The 24,570-nt window shown below is 36.2% G+C and overlaps 1 protein-coding gene and 1 long non-coding RNA gene across 4 annotated transcripts in view; both read left to right on the forward strand.

Moving 5' to 3' along the window:
- On the forward strand, positions 1 to 2,708 carry LOC147843228 (uncharacterized). The gene is made up of 6 exons (XR_015496366.1): positions 1 to 57; positions 377 to 493; positions 1,452 to 1,578; positions 1,755 to 1,840; positions 2,137 to 2,179; positions 2,277 to 2,708. It is a non-coding gene; the product is annotated as an uncharacterized LOC147843228 (long non-coding RNA).
- A 6,494-nt stretch (positions 2,709 to 9,202) lies between these two features.
- trmt44 (tRNA methyltransferase 44 homolog) overlaps positions 9,203 to 24,570 on the forward strand; it is a 39,238-nt gene continuing 23,870 nt past the window's right edge. For 2 of the 3 annotated variants that reach the window (XR_015494709.1, XM_087259230.1), the window contains exons 1-7: positions 9,203 to 9,662; positions 9,736 to 9,841; positions 16,712 to 16,931; positions 17,212 to 17,280; positions 17,412 to 17,519; positions 18,207 to 18,278; positions 23,388 to 23,494. Coding sequence is in view for 2 of the 3 variants with exons in the window: in XM_087259230.1 (XP_087115356.1) it covers positions 9,341 to 9,662; positions 9,736 to 9,841; positions 16,712 to 16,931; positions 17,212 to 17,280; positions 17,412 to 17,519; positions 18,207 to 18,278; positions 23,388 to 23,494 (1,004 nt within the window). In the remaining variant the exon portion in view is untranslated. 3 annotated transcript variants of the gene reach the window in all.

Genomic DNA, 24,570 nt, shown 5'->3' on the forward strand with positions numbered 1-24,570 from the left:
AGTCACTGAAGAATTTTCCAGACGCCATTTTCCATCTGAGGTTTAGCACAGCAACTGGTGAGTCAAACTACCTAAATGTTGGTATTTTACTGACTTTCTTTAAGGAAATACAGTTGTAAACATGTTGTTAAGTTAATAACTTTAGAATGGAGTGACAATTTTAAACTTCTGCGGTTCATTCATGGTCGTTTGTGTATCTAGCTTAACTGCATTAATATTGAGTTCTTTTCAAGAATGTTTTTATAAATGCTCACGCATACATAGTGCATAAAACATCAAATGTACATGTTCAACACATTTCTGTCACGCTTAATGCCATTTTGTGCGTTGTTACCCATCTGTAAAATAAAATCGACACTTCTCCTTTAATTCCAAGCAAACTAGCGAGGGAATCCCCGGAGCCGTTTAACGTTAGCCTAAGTACTCTGCCCGGATGCTAACGGCAACACAGGACGGTTTCCATAAGCTCTGGAGAGTTTCTAAAACATATCTGGTGAGTAAATGAACATATGCTTACTTGTAAAAGGCTTCCTGACTGAAACAAATGATTGTTTGTTATTCGTGTACGTTAATTTGGTTATTTTAAACACCGCGACCCTTTTAAACTGGTTCATTCGTGGCCGTCCATATACCGTTAGTCCATAACTTAGACTCGTGTGATAACGTACGCTTGAATTATATTAAGTGTTGACAACCATTAAAGTCGGAATGTTAACATTAATGTCCTTAAATGACCGCGTTTGCACTTTATCAGACATTTAACGTTACAGAAGTCTCCCGGAAGTTGCGGGACTAACGTTAACGTTATCCCGCAAATGCACAGAGACTCCCAGATGCCCAAGTAGATGCCCGCAAATGAATGATCATCTCCCGGAAATCGCGCGTCTCCCGCCCGGTCATTAAACACTTTGCACGCCCCTCTCCACCGCATCCCTCCCAGCTCTTCAGGTACGTCGCGCGCAAGTCACCCCCACCGCTCTTCAGGTACGTCGCGCGCAGCTCATCCCATTGCTCTTCAGGTACTTACCTCTCCCGCTACCTCCCGCAAATCAACTCTGTATCCCCCGAAAATGACTTTTCTCAACTCGGGATGTCTGACGTTAGTAAGTTAGGCTATTTCTGTTGTCAGGAACATCTTAGTCAAGCTTTTTCTCTCGCATGATATTGTGCTTAAAACTATAGGCTAAACTTAGCATGTACTGTACACAACATTTCCGTTTTATTAGTGCGTTGTAAACAGCCACCTGTCTGTAAAATTAATCAACTGATTCATATTTGAGCAGCCTAATGATGATACAGGTTTGATTTGTAGATTTATTATCAATAATCAACATCTGAATCAAAAGATATCTGAAAAAGTGTGAGGCATACTTTGTGATATTCATCTCTCTTTTTTTATCTGAAGGTTATGCATATGTGTTAGATACTAATGTGTTGTTGTTTTTTAACAGCCACAGTTCTATGTACAATAACACAAGACCCTGTGACAGTGGCTGATTAGAGACGGATGGTGTATTTCCAGAGTTGGTGAAATGACCAAGCACACCTTCTTGGTCATATGTGGTGATAATAATGAAGGTATGTTTGATAAAGTTCTGTATTTGTTTCACAATAAGCTGAGAGGGTATTAGAGCATTAGAGAATAACAAATGACATGAAGGTGATAAGTTTTGTATTGTGGGTGAACTGTTACTTAAATAATGTTTTGCTCTTTGCTTTGCACTTTTCCTCTTCTGCTTATCCTAATATTTTAGATTATATTTGGACCTGAAACATCTGCTAGACTCCAGTAAAGGTGGCCTCAATACTGGACTTGAAAGGGCCTAACAAGTTGAATCTGGTAAAGAAACACGCACACACACACACACGCACGCACACGCTTACAGAAAACTGTAAGTTTATGAATATTTTTTACACTGTGGCCAATATTTTGGGGAAGTCAGCATCACTAAATGATATAAAAGATTTTAAGCTCCTCTAAATTTAGCTCCAAGTGTTGTGTTAAATTCAGGATTCTGGACAGACAGCTGGCTGTTTTTCCAGTTCTAGTCATAGTGGTTAACCTAATTGTTTTTGGAGATCCAACAGTGATATATGTGTTTTTTCTACTTTTCCATATCCTGTCACCTCAACCAGCTGGGAGAGTCAAGTTGTGGATCATCATGAAGATTTTCAAAAGGTGAGTTTAGATTTCTTGAATGTTTTATTTACTTTAAATGTTCTTTTAAATATATCATAGAATTTGATTGCAATTTGTTTTCAAACATTTTTCTTAGTCATGCTGGAGTCTTGAAGAGTTCTTAGATGAGCATCACCCTATATCCGTGCATCAGGAACCACCAGACGAGCGATCAGCAGCTACTACTGTACATCGTCATGGATAAAAAGGTCATCCTGTGGCTGGGAAGCACTTCATTCACAGGACATGCTTGATGAGATTTCCTAGCTCCAGTTTGTTTTCACACAAGTTTACAGCATTTATACCTTCATTTAAACTGCTGTGTTTGATATGGAGGACCAAGGAAACACCAGAAGTGAAAGATTTGCACGCCAAGTTGTTTAAAATGTAATTTCAGAAGAAAACTATGCGTTCAGAAGAAAACTATGAGTGACGCTATATTGAACTTTCAAATTGCTCTGATGAAACATCAAGTTTGGACATCATATTTTGTTGATACTGTCTGTACTAATAAAACATTTAAAGCATATTTGACATTGTTGCATTTTAAAAACTGAATGAATTGTTGAAGTTGTGAATGTTTTCAAATAAAATATTTTTTATTTTGTAATTTACAGTCTATTTGACCTTTTTACCATATTTACACTCAAGAGAGTTGAATAAAATAATATATTACACCAGGTGGTGTTAAATATAGTTACATTTTTTAACTCTGCCCTGAGTTAAAATTAACCCTTACTTCGGTGTCAATGTGCCAACCCTTTTGAAAGTGTTGATTTAAGTCTGTTTTGAGTGGACCCCATGAGACACTTTCAAAGTGTTGAAATTAACACCCATAGAGTTGTTTTGGGTCCCCACATTTTGCTGTGTGTACTGTTGTAACTAGCAATACTACAATGGAGGCTGTAGTGGATGTTTTATCATTACATAGAGATGTTTTGTTTATTTTTATTCCTTTTTTTTTTGTGCACATCATAATTTACTCAGGTCGACAATCCTGACTTGCACTGATAAAAAATAATTTCCTAAATGCAATCTAGAATTGGGTATTCAAGTTCAAACAGCCACAAGTTTTACTTTGCATAATTTTAGAAGCTTTGCTGACTTTAAAATGTTCATACCAGTTTGTTCTATTAATATTAATACTGAACATTACATTTAAATTAGTTACACAAATAAATATGGGAAAAAGTGGAACATCTTGAAAAAAAGCATTTATATTCAGAGTATTAAAATTTGATCAGATATGTTGAGCTCCATTAAATACAGGGCACTAATACGTTTTAATATTTAATAATTAATTAGCCCTATAACATAACACAAACAAATACATTATAATTTTTATAGGCTATAGTGGTTTTACTCAGGGTGTATACAATTTAGATTTTTTTAATCATCCAGTTATGAACCAATGTGAGTATGAGGTCCACAGCAGAGCTCATCCAGCTGTCATTTGTGTAACAGGAGTGAAACTCTGAGAACTCGCTGTTGTGATGACAGCTCCATTCATTGTTATTGCAGCACTTTTTGCTTTACAATTTTAATATGTTTGTTTGCCATGCTGCAAAGAGGACCGTCTGTAAAATGCAAAGTGTAAAGCCTGTAGCACTGTGGACGAGGTGCCATGTTGTGCCGTGTCTTTATAATGCTATTTGTTCCCAAGTGTGCCGCAAGCCTGCGTTTGAGTGAAGGTCTCGGCCGTTAGATCGCCTCCTGGGGGCTGGCTGCAGTACAAGTCATAACCTCCGTGTTAATGAAGGAGACTTCAGCCCAAATAAAAAAATTAATTACACTTGCAATAAACTGTCCCGAAAGATGGTTCTGGTCGATTAAGGCACTGGTTATTGTGCTGAAATAGGTACAGATCTTCATTTTTGTAAACAGTTTGTTTTTAGCAGTAATTTAATGCTGGGCCTGTCATCGTGATTGACAGCTGTGATTGACAGTTTCTCAAAGCAGCGCGTCTGAGCTTCGACAGAAGTGTTATTATTCGATTTCTGTGTTATTTTACCATGACAAAATGAGTTCAGCAGTAAACTACAGTTTCTGACATACATGATCCTGGTGGAACACTGTTTATTCGCTAAGGTCAGGGCTTTTTTCGGGCTTTATTAGTTTGCTGATACACGTACGCCTAGCCACCCAGATAGCAACATACACTAGGGGCAGTTCCAGCTAGATTCCAGCCGGAGACTTACCCCTCAGAGCTCAGACTGACTACCTCTGCTGGACTTTCTCCAGATGCCTGGACTCACTGCCCGATTCCAGCCCGAGTCAATCGAGCCAGATGCGGCGGCCGAGCGAGCCGGCGCTGCCGCATGCGAGCCGGAATCAGCCCGCGATGCTGCGAGTAGGTTATGCGCCCGGAGCTGGCGCGATTGAATATATAAAACCCTCATATTTGTTAACGTTATTACATCCATTTGTGTTGATATGACAGCAAACGCATGCTGAGAAGTTCGGGGGGCATGGTTGATTTTACATAAAGCGTTTGGTTGGAAGCTCGACTCTCATTTTCGCGGCTCCTCCTCTCGCTCCATCAGACAGTCCTTCTGCGCATGTCAAGGCTCCAATTTCAGCAGTCTTTTGCGACAGTTTGTGCCCATCAAGCAGGCGTTTTGCCCTCAAAGCGTTCAATGGGAAAAGGGGCTGTCGCATGGTCCATATTTTTTACAGTCATTGTTTGTTCCCTATGAGTGAAGCCTGCGCAAAGAGGCGCGCACTCCGCAGCACAACAGCTGATCGGTTACTTAGGAACGCAAGCCATAAACAGGGAAGTGCTTTCATAATGTTCTTATTGATCATGTATTTTAACTGAAATATAGTCAGTTAAATAGACCTGAGCATTCATTTAGTTGTTTAGCGTAAAATAGGTAAGGGTAAGTGAAAGGTAAACGCCGTCAGGTGCAGCAGACAAGCGCCAAAAATCACAGGAAGCGCCTGGCCAGAAGCGCTTATTTAATAAAAGTCCCCGTGCACAGAGGCGGGCCGCTGCGCTTCTTTTCCTGTGTCACGAAAGTGTGAACTGCATTTAAATGACATAAGCGTAAAGCTTAATTTTTGCAGTACTTTTGAGCTCAAATTATAATAAAAACTATATTAACCTTCAGAATGATGCAGGACACAAAATTCATCCATGTGGGCCCATTGATTACCCCTCATCTAAAATTTCTTTGCGGCCCCCCTAGCGCCATCTGGCGGCCCCCCAGGGGGCCGCGGCCCCCAGTTTGAAAACCCCTGCCCTAAGGACAAAAAGCAACCAGATCTATACTAACAACTAAACTTCTTTTTTCTATTGTAAATATTAATGTGGCATATACCCTTTTTGCTTTATTATTATTCTAATTATTGTTTTCCTACATTTTTTATGATGTGGATTTCATAATTGCAAGATTGGTATCATTTTGATTGTTAAATAATCAGCATATAAATCAGCATATATACACGCTGATGAAAAGTTTCTTTTCATCACATTTGTTAAGCTAACCCCCACGAACCACAAGACACTGCTTCCTTTCTGTTTATTAATTATCCAGTATTTTGGTGCATTAGCCTGTTTACTGGTGATAGGCAAACTCACTTATGGCCCGTTTTCCACTGAGTGGTACGGTACGGTTCGGTTTAGTACGCTTTAATGGCTGTTTCCACTGTCAAAAGGCGTACCGAACCAAACCGTACCGTACCACTTTTTCGGCACCCTTTCGAAAGGGTCCCAAACACAAGAAAGGGTACCAGGCGGTGGGAAATGCAGTTCAATACAGCAGGCGGCGAGGAGGAGATGGCGATGGAAAGACGGCGTATCGGGTTTAGCGACAGCTGTGGTGTGAATGAAGAGAATGAAGGTGGAAATTTAGACGATGACGATGATTCAACCAACTTAGATATGGAAGATGATTGGTATCAGGTTGAACAGAGATCTCAGAAGCGCAAGAACAGAAGTTCAGACTCTGAGGAGGTAGCAGCAGGAGGAGGAGAAGGAAGAAGCAAAACAATTTGGATGGAGGATGATTATAAAGTTATGATGTTTTCAAGCATATGAGATGAATATTCCCATGAGATTAACAAAAATGTTTAAAAAAGCTGTTGGGGAAATAAATTCAGCCAGATATTTATCAAACAACTGAGATCTTGTATTTTGTCTGAACAAAAAACAACAAGAAATGCTTATTAAAATGAAGGAGATAGGAGGAGTCGGAGTTAAATGCCACGTACCAGGAGAGGTAAGTGGCATTAAAGGAGTGATAACTGGAGTTCTGCTGTCTTTATCAGACGAGACATTAAGAAGTCAGTTAATAAGTGAAAAGGTAACAGATGTAAAAAGGTTGACAACAAATAGAAGTGGGAAAAGAGAGCCAAGTACAACAGTAATGATAATCATGAATGGGAAGCAACTACCAGATAATGTAAAAATGGGATATGTTATCCAGTAAGAGCGTTCATTAAACCTGCATTGAGGTTTTTCAAGTGCTAAAGACTGGGTCATGTAGCAGAAGTTTGTAAAGGAAAGCAAAGATGTTGTAAATGTGGAGGTGAACACAATTATGGTGAATGTGGGGATCTAGTCGAACCTAGGTGCTGAACCTAGGAGGTCCTCATAGTTCAGCATATTTAGGATGCAATGCTCAAAAACAAGCTGTGGAAGCAATGAAGTATAAAACAGAGTATAACATATCACAGGGGTTACCAAACTGGGGGCCGCCAGATGGCGCTAGGGGGGCCGCAAAGAAATTTTAGATGAGGGGTAATCAATGGGCCCACATGGATGAATTTTGTGTCCCGCATCATTCTGAAAGTTAATATAGTTTTTATTATAATTTGAGCTCAAAAGTACTGCAAAAATTAAGCTTTATGCTTATGTCATTTAAAAGCAGTTGACACTTTCGTGACACAGGAAAAGAAGCGCAGCGGCCCGCCTCTGTGCACAGGGACTTTTATTGAATAAGCGCTTCTGGCCAGGCGCTTTCTGTGATTTTTGGCGCTTGTCTGCTGCACCTGACGACGTTTACCTTTCACTTACGCTTACCTATTTTACGCTAAACAACTAAATGAATGCTCAGGTCTGTTTAACCGACTATATTTCAGTTAAAATACATGATCAATAAGAACATCATGAAAGCACTTCCCTGTTTATGGCTTGCGTTCCTAAGTAACCGATCAGCTGTTGTGCTGCGGAGTGCGCGCCTCTCTGCGCAGGCTTCACTCATAGGGAACAAATAGCATTATAAAGACACGGCACAACATTGCACCTCGTCCACAGTGCGACAGGCTTTACACTTTGCATTGTACAGACGGTCCTCTTTGCAGCATGGCAAACAAACATATTACAATTGTAAAGCAAAAAGTGCTGCAATAACAATGAATGGAGCTGTCATCACAACAGCGAGTTCTCAGAGTTTCACTCCTGTTACACAAATGACAGCTGGATGAGCTCTGCTGTGGACCTCATACTCACATTGGTTCATAACTGGATGATTAAAAAAATCTAAATTGTATACACCCTGAGTAAAACCACTATAGCCTATAAAAATTATAATGTATTTGTTTGTGTTATGTTATAGGGCTAATTAATTATTAAATATTAAAACGTATTAGTGCCCTGTATTTAATGGAGCTCAACATATCTGATCAAATTTTAATACTCTGAATATAAATGCTTTTTTTCAAGATGTTCCACTTTTTCCCATATTTATTTGTGTAACTAATTTAAATGTAATGTTCAGTATTAATATTAATAGAACAAACTGGTATGAACATTTTAAAGTCAGCAAAGCTTCTAAAATTATGCAAAGTAAAACTTGTGGCTGTTTGAACTTGAATACCCAATTCTAGATTGCATTTAGGAAATTATTTTTTATCAGTGCAAGTCAGGATTGTCGACCTGAGTAAATTATGATGTGCACAAAAAAAAAAGGAATAAAAATAAACAAAACACACTGAACCACTACAGCCTCCATTGTAGTATTGCTAGTTACAACAGTACAGTTAACTGTTAACAGGCTAATGAATGACAAAACTCTTTAAAACTTTAAAGCTTTAAATCTTTAGACTCTCAGCTGTAAGGGTAAATACAGAAGAGTCTAGCTGTGCATAGGCAGAAAAAAAGCATAAAAATGGCATAAAAAACTGTGTAAAGTGACGACTCGTACACAAAATATGGCTTGATGGAATTCAGTGAGAGCAGACCACAATGAACACTGCGCATGAAGATTTGATCAATAGATTGAAGCACTGAAACCATGTCAACTCAACTAACATCTTCCAAAAATAATCCAGATAATGAATAAAATAAATGTATTGAATAATATATAATAGTATAAATGTATTGAATAATACAATAAAAAAAATTAAGTATAGTTGTTAATTTGAGGGGATGGCGTCATTTTTATTTTTGGGGGTCCCCAAAAGAATTCGCCCTACACAAAGGGCCCTCAGCTGAAAAAGTTTAAAACCCCTGCCTTAGGGTATCTGAATCAGCCCTGAAGTACTAGATATTAGACATCCTGTCTGTCCAGCATATTTGTGTATGTAATTGCCTAATTAAATTAAAAGGTTTAACATAGAAAATAAAAATCTTTCTTATGAGTTCTAATTAGTCTATTTATGAATACAGAGTGGGCCATTTATGTGGATACACCTTAATAAAATAGGAATGGTTGGTGATATTAACGTCCTGTTACATTATATGTAAAAAGGCTTGTAAATAACTAATGAAAGAACGTTAAACCAAGCACACCACTGTTTTTCTTGTGAAATTCCCAATAAGTTTTATTAAGGTGTATCCATGTAAATGGCTCACCATGTATATTGCTTAATTTTTGGAGACTTAGGCATTTCCTATAAAAAAATATTGCATATAATGTATCCAGCAAAACATGTATTGGAACGTTTTGAAGTTTTTTTTCTTCAATTTTCTTTCTCTGATAGTCTTTTCTTCCTAATACTTATTTGGTCCACACTCCAGTCCTGTAGGTGGCTGGAATGCAACTATCGGTTACTGGCTAACCGGCAAACTCAAAAGAAGACGAAAGACTACGAAGCGGAAAAAGATAAAGCGAGTGAAGTGTTTGGCTGGGCATTAACTTATTGTTATTTTATATATATATTTTTTTTACAAATCTTGATTGTTAAGGTTAAAAGCGTACAACGTGTTCTGAAATTAACATGACAGATAAGTGCAGCACAGAGAACTTTTGGTCCGCTGCTGATGTCTGGATCAATAAACCACACGTTGTAAACAAGAGACTGTCTGGCGTAACAGAGACGAAGTACAGGGATGTAGACACTTCAGGTTTAAATCAGGTATTATCTACTCTTCTGGGGAGCAGTATTGAGATCAGCCATATTTGTCAGTTTCTTCGCGTCGATAATGCGAATAAGGAGCTTGATACTGCAGGACGTTGGTGTGTTGGAGTCAGAACCATTATTCCCAAAGTGACCAAAACGGCAGAGTGTAACGTTATGTACAAAGACGTTATTGTTAAAGGTGAGAAACAACCTGTAACCATGAGAATATAATAGCTTTTTTCATTTACTATAAACTACTTTCTTTTTTAAAGATATTGTTGGACATGCAGTGACATTTATCCCATTTGAAGAGATTGCTGGACATGTTACTCTCAAGAGCAGTAATATTTATCAAATCGACCTGAAGCCTGATGAAGGGTGAGTGTCTGTATGAATGGCAATTTACAACAAAGTAAACGACCCCAACATTTTTTTGGGGGGGTTAGTTTGAAGGATTTTTTGGAGCATTTTAGGAGTGAAAACTAATTATGTATCCGTCTACCTATATATGGATTATGCTCAAGAAACCATTAAAACAGCATGACACTGTTAAATGTAAAACTTTTATAATTTAAGTAATGTTTGCTAAATATATTAGCAATAAAGAAACATTTTGTAAATCACCGTCTTTATTCTTGTCTTTATATTATCTTTCAAGCACAATGTGTAACTTCAAGATGAAAATAGTTTATTTTATTACATTTTCTAATGAGATCATCAATACAGCAATGTGCCTGACTGTGTGAATTTGTGTAATCTTGTAATTTAGACATTAACTAGAGAATTAAAGACAAAAACAAATTAATTGTTCTAATTTTTTTTTACATGACAGAACAAAAAAATCCAGAAAATTATTAATGATAATAATTATGGTGGCCGAAAGTGCTTAACATGTTTCAATTTAAGAAAGCACATGTAATTACAAAAAACACTAGCAAATTAATAAACTATATCTTTATCAATTTGGCTATTTTAGTTGTCAGGTTAAACAATATTGCATGGGTGCAGATTTTCTATATGATTCAAGCCGTGTCCAAAACCTACTTTTGCAAACTAGTCCTAGGTTAAAGTGGTTAAGATCAAAATGTTCAAAGTAAGCAGAACCACATTTACTAAAACAATCATAACTCATGATAGGACTGACATATTTTTATCAAACTTTGAACATGTATGCAAGAGGTCAACATGAGGTTAACCACAAGATACAACCACTTGTCTGATCAATTTGAAATTCGGCATGCAGTGTCAGTTGCTATGTTTTCATCCAAAAATGCGAATGAGCGTTATGTGCAAAACTGAATTATTGCATAAAAGACTTGTGAACAAAGCAACGTTTCCATCCAATGAGTCAAAGCGTGCAAAATTGACACTTCCTGGTGGCTATTTCATAAAAGTGGTTAAGAAAAACGGGGATTAAAGTCAAAAGCCTGACTTCAATGAGCCGAACTAAACGTCCATGCTTAAATTGGTTCCATAACAGCAAGTTGAAGATGATTTGATCGAACTAGTCTGAGTTCAGTTTAAATAATCTAGATAACTGCATGTGCACGTTTCTGTAGTGAAACCTTAAAAGTCGAGCATAGATACTGTACATGAATTATGTTGTGTGCTACCATGGCAACTTCAAGAACTCTGATATTAGACATAGCAGTTCCCATCGAGTGAGCCGCGAAACTGCATATTGCTCAATAGGCTACATTTGTAGCATATTTTTAAATTTAGGCTATTATTTAGACCTATTAACATGAAATTAAATATTTGTTATAATACATAGTAATTGTGCTTGACCACGCACATGTGCCTGAGAGGGAATTTGTGCTTACTGCCAAATGTTGCAGTTGCAGTTTTAATGCATTGCAGGCTCACTGTAAGATACAAAATCTTTTAAATGTAAGCACATAGGTTTAAAATGAACAAAGCCGTACACGCACAAGCGGTGGGATTTTTTATTTGCTTCCGAATCTGCTGCAAATTGCTGCATGCGCTATAGGTGAATTGAATAAGCTAAATTGGCCATAGTTTAAGAATGTGAATGAGTGTGCATGAATGTTTCCCAGTGATGGGTTGCAGCTGAAAAGCCATCCGCTGCATAAATCGTATGCTGTATAAGTTGGCTGTTCGTTGCGCTTTGGCAATCCCTGATTAATAAAGGCACTGAGTTGAAAAAAAAAAAAATTATATATATATATATATATATATAGAGAGAGAGAGAGAGAGAGAGAGAGAGCGCTGAGGCTGAGAACACCCCTCACAGATCTTTCTTTTAAATTACTATTTTCTACAGGATGCTTTACAATAATAAATTTGTTTATATACATTAGAATATGCAGTACCAATGCAAAGTTTATATATATATTTTTTTTTCATTATTTTTTTTATTATTTTTTTTTGCTATTAAGTGACTGTAAAGTTTTAATCATTATTAAGAGGTTAAGTGAATTAAAATGGCATCAGATTATGGCAGGTAACTACTTTACTTGATTAATTACTTTGATTAAGCTTGAACTTAAGACTTAGCCTGAGAGTTAGCCTGCTCTGGACCAGGCTAGTTTCCCAGCATAAGTTGCCAGGGTAACTAAGTTTGAACTATCGTAAATTTGATTTATGAAACCGAATCCGCCATTAAAAAACCTGACTCACCAAAATAAGCCTGTCTTTTTCTGTAAGCTTGGTTTATGGAATATCCCCTTGATTAACTGGTGCCAAATATCAACAGTAAAACTGGAAATTGCTTCAGTAAGAGAAGAAAACAATCTTTTCTTTATTTAATAAATGACTTGCGCCTCTGAAGGCAATGAACACATGGTGAAGTTTGAAGGTGTCAGAACCGGAGCACAGACAGTCTTGATTCTGGAGGTCATTATTAATATAATAACACTATAATTACTTTAATACTTAAACTGTAAGGCATTTTAAAACAACCAAAAACAACATTTCAGATGGTTTACCATGTGCTCAGTGTGCTTGTTTGTGCATTTACACACATTTTTATTATCACATGATCTCTTATAACAAAATCACATGACGTTTTTTAATGCGCAAACTGGAATTTGTTTGGTAAAAGTGTCCGTAATAGTTTATGTGCTCCTTTTCTTATCGAAAAATATGTTTATCCTACTCGGTTATGCGCATATGTTTTTATGCGCATTTTCAAAATTTCAACTGATTTTTTTATCTGCACATCCAAAACGCGCAAAGAATAGGTAGATGGAAACATAGCTAGTGTACAAGGTGGAATGAAGGACTAAGGATATTTGCGTATCTCAAAAATCATGGCCACTATCAGCCAATTAACACTAGGCAAAGTTAAATGATGGCCAATTGAAACAAAACTCAGTAGGGTATGTTCAACTCATGATTCTAAAAGGTCTGTATGAATTTTGAAAGAAATTAGCCACAAGCGACAATTGAGTTTTCTAATTATGTAATTATTAGTGTATTACAGCATTGCACAGGTACACAAAACCCATAATGGCCCATATGTCCCATACTGAACACAAAACCAGTGCTACCATTCTTTTGTCAAAAACCATTAATTAAACATTTGTTAAAATGTGAAAAAAATACTTTTGCAAACTAGTGCCTGATTTTCTTTTCTTGATCACCATGAAACCAGTGTTGTACAAATCTCTAGACTGCCTAGATCAATAGTCATTAAAAAAAAAAGTTTATTTCAAAATGTTCTATCTTGGATGGATTTAACAGCCTCATTTACAAAAGGAAATTTCTATATAGACCTACATGCCTGTAAACACTTTAAAACAAACTCTAAACTTCAAATATGGGTCTACAGAAAATGGTTTTAAATTTTCTAAAAACAAAACTGTAAGTATGAATTTCTGTCTTTTATAATCTCTACATCATAATCCAGAACTTACTATTTTTTTTATCAAAAATAAAAACAAATCAACACAACCCTGCAATCTTTCAACCTCAATATCTGGATTTGTATGAGGCAAGACCCAGCTATATTCGACCATTGGTGTACGGATCAGAACACGCATAAAAAATCTAAAAGTAAATCTTGATTCCATCCACCAGACTATCATTTGCCTGGTCCCACCATGGAGGTTAAAAAAGTTACGTGTAAATCTAGATCTAAGCAAGCAAAAGAAGGCTGATACTTTTCCATATACATATCAAGAAGCAGTTGCTAACAGAAGACATTTTTTTTATTCTACTCATAAACCAATATACACAGATGGATCAAAAAAGGACAGTCATGTTTCTGCAGCAAAAATGGGTCAATCACACTACGGCATTCGCATTCCAGATCAATGCTTAATTTTTACAGCCAAAGCAAAGGCTCTCTTTTTAGCTCGCGAACACATTGAAAATGCTGAAGAACACGATTTTATTATTTTTTCTGACTCAAAATCTTGTCTACAGACATTGAATTCTTTTAAACTGAAGCATCCCATTATTATTGACATTTTTATTAAAGTGAACGAATTACAGAGAAAGTTTTATAATATAGTCTTCTGCTGGATCCCAGGACATATCGGTCTACTTGGAAATGAATAAGCCGACAAAGCTGCCAAAACAGCCTTAGCAGGAAAGCTGAAGGAGTATGAAATCCCACCTTCGGATCTAAAGCCACTAATAAAAAGCTATATTCTCAACAACTGGCAAACAAAATGGGATCAGTGCTCAGAGAATAAACTTTTTGAAATCCAGCCAGAAATAGGAAGGGAATCTAAGACATGATGAGATTGTTTATAGAAGATGCCGCATTGGACACAAGAGACTCGCGCACGAACATTTACTTAAAGGAGAAGAACCACCAAAATGTCAATATTGCAACAGATACCAAACTGTTTAACATATTCTTATGGAATGCCCTATTTTTAATGTTATCAGGCAACAATTTTATGTGGAGAGACTTTAAATGAAATATTTTAAAATGTGAATCCATCTAAAATTTTTATCAAAAGGAAATCTTAAAAAAAACTGTTTTAGATTTTTATCTTGCATATTATTATTATTATTATTATTATTATTATTATTATTATTGTGTATATTATGTATTTTACGTTGTATATTATTTATTGCTGTTAATGACTTTTTGATTGGTAGAATATTTTTAGATAGATAATTGGTATTTATAAAACGTGATAAACTTGATCTATTTTCTCTTTGCCGTGACATAGCCATAGAAGCTGAAATGGCCATAAAATTACAACTCTCTCTCTCAAATCAGGTATGTACATGTGGCAGATAGGAATAGAAAGAGTGTTTGGATATTAGTTTTTTTTTTTTTACCACATTTAATATTTTTTATTTATTTGTTTGCTGGAAATTAGCACTAAACCGACAGGAATCAGAAGGCGTGGTAATCCTATAAAGAAGAAGAGCACAACTAAAGAGACTTTATTCACACAAGAAAAACAAAAGACTAATGCAAAATGTCATCACTAAGAGAAACGTAAAAAAAAAAATAAATTCTAACGTGGAACTACTGCATTGGATGTCTGGCAAGCATAAGTTTTAGCTGGTTAATTGCTATTGATCAAAAATGAACACCGTGCAGCTGAACGCCATCATGGACAAAATTATGTGTTACACTTTCTTTCTCAGAACTCTGACTTCTGATCAACTACCCGAAAGACCATTAGCTTAAACTTGCATTAGTATTAACTTAAACTTATAATTTCACACATCCCTATGGATGACCGGAGGTGCACTGGTTAGCTGCTTATTTATCACAAGATGGTATCGGATGTTTTGGCAATTCCAGTAACAAACCTGACAGTAAGGCTTGTCTGAAACCGCATACTTCCATAATATACAGTACGCCAAAATTAGTAAGTGAGCCAAGTAGTATGTCCTATTCATAGAAGTCGAAAATCAGTATGCGAGAAGTACCCGGATGACCTAATACTTCTGGCGAGATTATGAAGTGCGCATCTCATGCACACTGCGCTATCCCATGTTGCCCCGTGAGAGAATTCATGAATAGGAGTGAAGCGACACAACTGACGCAGGTTGGTCACGGATATCACAAAATGGCGGATGTAGTAGGAATTCCATATAATGCATTTACCGGATCTTACAAAGATAAAAACTTTTAAAAACCAGACAAAGACCTATTTACATTCAAATTATTATTATTTGCTTGGCCATGACGATTATTTCTGGCCATCTACATCAACGGACAGCAAATTCCTGATATACCTATACAGCCAAACGTCACAAGACTGTTCGACCTTATCACTATCAACCCTATCATCTACTCTGTGTTAAACAAAATCATCAAGGTTCGACAGGGTTTGGTGGATAACTATTGATTAAAAATGAACACCGTGCAGCTGAACCAGGGCTTAATTTGTGCTAAAACATGCCGGATCCGGCACCTGTGAAATTTGATCCGGTACCTCATTGTACCGATCCCCCTCCTTAACTGTCCTCCTTTCTCCTCCCCTTCCGCTGTTCATTTTCACTTTCTTCTGTGACTTCCCAACCCTCTTCACTTTCATCTGCAATACCCCTTCGCCGCCTTGCTAAAATGCATATATAATTATTAAATCTTTATGTAAACCCCTTACATACATATTAAAAAACATATTAAACGTATTAAAACATATTAAAGCACAAGTCGTCATTCATACCAAATCTTAATGAAACATGTTTGTAGCCATAAAAAAGCATAATAATAATAATCTAAATTAAAATACTTGGCAACTTTTTTGTTTGTTGAAGCTTTATACAGCATTCATTGAATCCACAAAAGTCGTGCAAATAGTCTTGATTCAGTGTTGCTACCTCTTATAACTTTCATTCCACCTCTTTGCCATCCCATAAATCATTTTCTAGATCTGCCCCTGACTAGGAGAAACTCTTTATAGTCAAAATCTTCATTAATTTGGGCCCTGGTCTAAACACATCTTAAGAGCAGTATACATTTATATTCATAGCACCACCATTTTTTCTTTGATTTTTACCCATTGAAATGCATATTGCTCATGATACTCTTTTTTTTCCAGCTGAAAAGCACTGGATGGGGGTGGCTCCAGATCGAGAGGACATTTTATTGTTGCTTGCAGCTTTAATTTTATACAATTATTTCATCAATGTGTAATGACCAACTGATGCCAGACATGATTGAAACATGTTGTCCATTAAAAAAGATTTTGTAATCTTGTGGTCGCAAAAAAAATTATTAGCACATTCTGTATTTATTAGTGTTGTATTGATTAGATTCATCTATATATATTTTTTCTTTTTTCTTTTGTTGTTCGTTTTTTCCAGGATGTTTTCCCTTCACGTGCTGAGACCTGAGCAATGGTACAGTGATGGAATAGCTTATCCTAAACTGTCTTGGCTTCGTACTGAACTTCTACCTAAACTGTCCCGGTGGTCTCTAGAGAGCAAAACCTGTGTGTTTAAGAGTACCCTGTCTCTCATACCGGTGGACAAATACAGTATGCTCTACCAGCAGCTGAAACTGAAATATAAAGATTTAGTAAAGGTATCATATTTATTAATTCATACATCAATTCATTAATTGAATCATTTGTTAATTGAGCATATAATCTATTAAATAATAATTAAGGAAGAAAATATTAAAATATTGTCAGTGTTGAACAAAGCTTTAAATACAGTAACAAAAATACAGAACTACTGTTTTTGAGGAGTCTCTTGGTTTAATCTCATATACTACATCTAATATGTATTTTTGAGTTTGTGTAGAGGTAAAGTATTGCATATCTATATTTATAAAAATAAGTGACATTTGTTAATTTTTCAAGGTCTGGCCAGAAGTTACCGATCCACAGAAGTTTGTGTTTGAAGATGTTGCTATTGCTACGTATCTGTTGGTAGGTTGGACTATAGTTTATTTGACATATTTCTGTGATCACAGTTAAAGTTGCATAAATATTGTTAAAGCTGTGAAAATTTTTATTGTGCATGTTAAATCGTCTCACTAATATCACTGTCACTGGTACAGGTCTTGTGGGCGGAAGAGCGTGCTGAAAAGGGAACAACTACCAAACAGTCCTTCGTGGATCTTGGCTGTGGAAATGGCCTCCTGGTTCACATATTAAACAATGAAGGGGTAGGTTAACTAACACATTTTCTGTAGAATTGAATTTTTAAACTTTTTCAATGATTAAAGTAGAATTATAGTAGAATACGTCCAACCTGTAGATCACATGAGCTTTGGATCATTTTTAAAGTTGGCATGAAATTTACTATTCTTATTTTTATATGAATATAGAAGTATTTGTTATAAATTAAGTATATGTGCACTTCATATTTTTGTAAAAAAAAAATATTTTAACAAAATACTTTAAACAAAAACCAACCGCCCCTCCAACTTTTCTTGACTTCTAATCACATGGAATGGCTTTATTGTGGGGCTATCAGTGCATGTCCCATTTCTGCCCTGCCTCTGTCCATTTATCAATCTTTCTCCAATTGTTTTATGAATGCCCATCTTTCAAATATCCACCCATTTTCCCAAAGGTAGAAATCATGTACTGCCCTACTTTTTTTTCTGATTTCAGAAGCAGTTTCAAATAAATGTACATCTTGAGCAGAAAAAAAGGACAACCTTAATTTCCATTTCATGCCGACTTTAATGTTTATCCAGTATTAAAATCAATGATACACCATTTGCTGTTTTGTGGCATTTCATTATATAAGAGATTATAAATATGACTTTGGAATTATACTTAGTTTTTATGATAATCTGTTTTGATTAATCTGAGTCCTAAATTAGTCATGCAATCTTGGGTTTTAGCATCCTGGAAAGGGCATTGACATTCGCAAAAGGAAGATCTGGGATTTGTATGGGCCTGGTACACATCTAGAGGTAAGATTAGTCTGAGAGACTGGACAGTGTCATTGAAAGAAGATACAGTATCTTCCTTTTTCATTAGGAGTGTAATGCTTTTTTTTGTTTGTTTTAAATAGCAGTTTACAATCAGTGGACAGTATGCAAAGTCTAAATACATGTATTTTAGTGGCTTTTCATTTCTGAAGATTACATTTTTAGCTAATAATTTATTAAACAGAAAATAATAAACAAAATGCAGACTCAGACATCAAAGAAGTTACTTAATTAACCAAGATCTATTAGGACTCTATATACAAGGAAACAATTAAACAAGCTGATGAGGGGATAGAGAAAAACAAAGTAATTAGGGTAAACAATGGTGACAGGGACTTACACATGAAAATACTAAACTGAAGTACACACAAGACTGGGATTTATATATATATATATATATATATATATATATATATATATATATATATATATATATATATATATATATGTATATGTTTGTGTGTCATGGCATAAAGATGTGTGGCTTTGGAAGGGAGAGATGTACATGTGATTTTTCAGGTTTTTTATTTTTCAAGAAATTTGCAACAATTTTAAAAAAATCTTTTTTTTTCCCCACATAGAATTTAGAGTTTTAAGGAAATAAATTAATTTAATCCATTTTGGAATAAAGCTATAACATAGCCGGCAGCTAGCTCTCTGCAACTCTCACATGGTCGCCCACTGAAGCTAAGCAGGGCTGCGCCCGGTCAGTACCTGGATGGGAGACCACATGGGAAAGCTAGGTTGCTGCCGGAAGGGGTGTTAGTGAGGCCAGCAGGGGGCGCCCAACCTGCGGTCTGTGTGGGTCCTAATTAGGGTTGTAACAATATACCGGTATGACGGTTTACCACGATTTGAACGTGCACGATTATCATACCATGAACAATTGCATATCAACGGTTTTAACCCTTAAAGACCGAGACAGCCGCCCGCGGCTAAAAATAAGTATTGCTCTTAAATGTTTTATAACTTTTGATCCGCTGATCCGATTCATACAATTCAAAGATTGGCATAAAGAAGAGAATCTCAGCTTTCCAGTGCTGTATCACATAACATTCGCGGACTTTCAGAGGCTCCGGAATCAGTGCGGTTACGTCATCAAAATTTGACAACGCTGATTTGACAAAGAAACGCTCGTCACTGTGTCTCCGGACAAACCAGAGATGATACATTGATGCATTGTCCCTCCTCCATGCCCAGATTGGTTCAAACTCGCTATATCACAACCAATAAGCATAGGTTTCACTTTTGTTTGTGGACCAACACTGAGCTTTTTGAACAACACGGAATGAGAGATAGGCATACATTTCTGCGCGGCTAAATAAAACGCAAAAAAAAAAGTTTTGCATGAAATAATTCTCATACTAAGTACTTTTGCATGCACAGCAGCACAGAAACATGACAAAACAGCGACACAGCAAAGACGAACTGCTGCTCTTGCTGTTTTCAAAAGACACAAATGAAGGTGCAGCTGTTTGTCTGCATTGCAGACAACCATATCCAAATCCATATCCACAGACAACCATATCCATGCTGGCACATAAAACCTAAGGATGTTCCATATTGAATCTAGTTTCGTTATGTAACTATTTATAGTATAGTAAATATTTATATCTATTTTTTACTGAGGATTTGCACCATGTTTATTTGGACTTTGACACATTATTTATTATTTTTTTATTTGTTCATTGTACAAGTGAACACATTCTCTCACCTCAGCGGTCAAGATTAAGTCCTGAAAATCTCAACATGCTTACATTTCTTCATCACAACCTAGACTGAAAAAAACTACGCTTTAAATACATGTTTACAGCCATAAACTTGGTGTTGCACTTTTGGTCTCCCATTTATCCTGCTTATAAGGAAGGACAGTTTAAGTTTATTTTTGTCTAATCTTAAAAGACCCTGCTTGTTTATTCCTTCTAATTTAATTTATTAAAATGGGAGATTTTTCAGTTTATTTTTATAAAAGACTTCTATAGTTCTATTAAAATGGTTCTTTCAAAAGTTTGTTGAAATAAAACCTTTGTTCAGTCAGAAAACGTGTTCTTATTCTTTTCAGGGTCTTTGCTATGAGAATTACTATTTAATACGTATACGCGAAACCGTCAAACCGTGGTATTGTTTTAGACGATTATCATACCGTAAAAAATTCATACCGTTACAACCCTAGTCCTAATGCCCCAGTATAGTGACGGGGACGCTATACTGCTCAGTGAGCGCCGTCTTTCGGATGAGATGTTAAACCGAGGTCCCGACTCTCTGTGGTCGTTAAAAATCCCAGGATGTCCTTCGAAAAGAGTAGGGGTTTAACCCCGGCATCCTGGCCAAATCTGCCAACTGACCTTTGTCTATCATGGTCTCATCGCTGTCTCCTCTCAACCAATCAGCTGGTGTGTGGTGTGCGGTCTGGTGCAAAATGGCTGCCGTCGCATCATCCAGGTGGATGCTGCACACTGGTGGTGGATGAGGAGATCCCCCCATTGTGTGTAAAGCGCTTTGAGTGCCCAGAAAAGCGCTATATAAAATGTAAGGAATATAAAATGTGGAAAAAATGAAGTGCTATAAATACTTTCCGGATGCACTGTATCTCTGAAGGTCTGCATCTGATTCTAGGTTGAGATCTTTTGAAGCATCAGTAGTTTGTGCCTCCTGAAATTGCACAGCTAAGCCTCTAATGGAGAAAAACCTTCTCATCGCATTAATGATACTAGAAGCACTTGAAGTCTCTATTAATTCATTTTGTACTTCTTACACACAGAAACATGTAAATGACACAGCCCACCTTTTGTTGCATGCTTGACCACCTCTGTTTTTTACAGTAGGTGACTTACCATGGGCTAAATACATCTAAGCCAATTTAAGTGAAAGCTGGGTTAATGTGCAACCTCCCAGCAGGTACATCTGCCTTTAACTGATGCTCAGTTTTCCATGTAATTTCCTGCAAGTGCACTTGTTTCCACCCATATGTTTCTTTTCATCTTGAGATTCAATAATATAGCCCATGCTCTCCCTCCAGATGTCTCCATGCTACCTGCACAGGTCTTCAATGTGTACGGTGATGGGGTGCTTTTGTCATTTGAAGGTCTCAAAAAAGTCTGATCATGCGAGGGACATTACTTTGCTCATTGATGATTACATATACCTTTTAACCACATGGTAACCATGATAACCACATGGACCCAAAGTCACCATCAAATATTGTCCTGCGCTATTTTGTTGCATTGAGTTTTATGTTTAAAAAAATTTAGGTTTTAGAGCCTGTCTAGCTAGAAAAGTGCTGTGATTTGCTTTGATTTTAATAATGTACCCAAGATAAAATGTAACACAAATTAAGAATCAGCTGAAAGTTTATTAAATATGTTCAGAAATGATTAAATAAATGAGCAAATTAGTAAACAAAATACTGCTGTGCCCCCATGTGACAGTATCATGCATCTGCGACCATACAGGGGAAGATATGGCGATCTGAAAAATTTAATTTATCGCCCATCACTAGCAACACTCTGAGAAACACTCATACCCTCTCTCATTAACACACACACAAAGGCCAATTTAGTTTATTCAATTTGCCTATATCACATGTTTTTGGACTTTGGGAAAACCCACATGAACACGGGGAGAATATGCAAACTCCACACAGAGATGCCAGCTGACTCAGTGAGAGTGCCTGATGCAGAATCTGTGACCTTCTTGCTGTGAGGCGACAGTGCAAACCACTGAGACAAAGGCACATACATTACAACCTCCTTTTAGCGACAGCACCAAGAAAGATGAACACACGGTATAAAAAGTATGGTGACCAGAGTGTAATATGGGACAGACAGCATAATCTTGCATCTATTTCAGTTTACATCCAGAATTATTTTGACCAGTAACAACCATGAGTTTAAAATATTGTATTGAAAGGCAGAGGCTTACAAAATTTGATGCATCACAGTGTACAGAAAAATGAATTTCATTTAAAGCTGTAACCCATCAGAGTGTTTTTAATTCCTCTATCTGTTGTTTGTTGAAGAGGTAAAGATTAACACATTACTGTATTTAATACACTTAAATATTACTTCTAGGTTAATTCCAATAATAATATTAAGAAGTGGGCATAACTTCTAGATGAAATTGAGAGTAATAATAAACTTGGATTAATAGCAAATCTCTATAAGCCAGATCTCTTGTTTTTGTGTTTAAGAGACTATGGCCCAATCCTAATTCTATTTTTTTTTTATCCCTACCCTTTTGCCTTCCTCCTAAAAAAAGACCCCCCTTGCCCTTACACCTTCAAATAAAAAAAGAATTTGGACAGGGAAGGGGAAGGGCAATGGGGTAGAATTGGGATTGGGGCTATTTCAAGGAAACAGGAAAGAGAATTCTTCGAACAACTCCAACATCATGCTTTTATAATTGGCACCGCCTCTCACAGCTGCACCAGATTTCCACTCATGCAGCGAGATATAAAGAAATAAGGGAGAACACAGCACAGCAGCATTGTCAAATAAAAAGTTACTTAATATGTAGTACTATCAATCTGAATTGCATGGATTATTTTATGCCCCCCCTCCTGCAGACATTAACAATACATTCAAACTTGAAAGAAAATTTCCTCACAAAATCATTTCAGTTTCACAGTGTCAACTAGAGTCTGTTTCAGTCAAAATAAATAAATAAGAACACTTCATGAAGTTTAAATAAAATTTATCTATGTATTTTAATATATCAGCGGGATGAGTGGTTCTTGCTATTTTCAACCTAAGGTGACTGGATGATTTGCTGTTAAATTTCACTCCAAAACTATGTACCAATTATGTAGGCCAGTTTATCTAGGGGTATCAGCACATTAACACTCTTCATTACAGGCAAAGATAGATAATCAAACTTGGGTGCAAATAGTTATTACGTGGGAAGCAATTTGCGAGAGAAGTAAAGAAGAGAGAAGAAAGTACAGATTGCAATTCAACATCAGTAATACAAACAAACTTTCTAAATAAACTGACAATTGTCTTGATTCAGTGGCATGGCTTCTAAAAGCATTGTTTCTTTGACTGTAGACTATTTCAGCCATAGATAATAAAATCTTGCTTTTCTCTTTTTTAGGAAAATGCCATCACACCTAGCAATGGCTTTCTTTTTCCCACCACAGACTGGCTGATTGGAAACCACTCAGATGAGCTCACACCATGGATACCTGTTATAGCAGCTAGGCAAGTCAAGTATTTATAAAAGTTAACATTAAATTAGTTAATGCAGTGTTTCTCATCCAGTGGACTGCAGCCCACTACTCAGTATTTCTGCAATTCAATACATTTGTGTAGCGGTCAGAAGGAATGTGATGCTAGTGTTTTACAATCTATGCTTTCCAAAGCATGTGAGAATGTTGTTTATGTGTATATATAGATATTAGATGCCAGTGAGACACACCCCTCTGAAAAACAAAACTCTAATTACAAGGCTGAGCAAAATAACACGAAAATGTGTAAAATTTTAAAGTTTAGAAATGACCATGTCTATTTAAACTAGAGTGCACATTTTTAAACCAAAGTGTACCCCTTCACTGTCTTGACTAATACAAAATATGTGTCATTTTAAAAACTTAGTCTGGTCTTTACAATGCAGTCATTTTGATTAACTTAAGTCATGAAGTAGTGATGAGCTACTTTTAATAAAGTTAAAGAAATAAAATTTCTGAAAAAAACATTCTATAGCTCTGATAATCATACAGTGTTCAACATATAAGTGAGTTTTTGTATTTGAAGTTCCCTTTGACCCATATGAAAAATTATTCATTGGTGAAGCATTATTCATTACCAGACTGTTTAAAATCATATTCTTGCAATTTTAGAAGAACCCAAAATTCACAACAATCTGTCAAACAGGTCTAAAAAAAGATCAAATGTGGAATATGCTCCCAAATGCACTTGGTATTAGCATAAAAAAATGATAGCATTCATATGATGTTTTGCTTCATATAGCACTATTCCATGCTCTGATCATATAAATTGCATACAGCAATACTCAGTCAAATTTTAATAACTGTTGCAGCATTATTTTCAGCAGATTCACTATTTATAACATTTTTGTCTTGTAAATTTGAATGCTCTAATAATCTTAATAAATGGCACAACTACTGTAAATAGACCAACCTTAACATAAATCATTGTTAGGATTTAAAAATGCTGGTTGTGGAGTCAGACATGCATAAACACATTTATTTAACAAATGCAGATCCTGCATTCATGTGGTGTTTTTACACATGACTCCAAATGCTCAGATTATGGAA

This window comes from Danio rerio, chromosome 7 (assembly GCF_052040795.2).
Source record: "Danio rerio strain M-AB ecotype USA chromosome 7, GRCz13ab, whole genome shotgun sequence".
Lineage (NCBI taxonomy): Eukaryota > Metazoa > Chordata > Actinopteri > Cypriniformes > Danionidae > Danio > Danio rerio.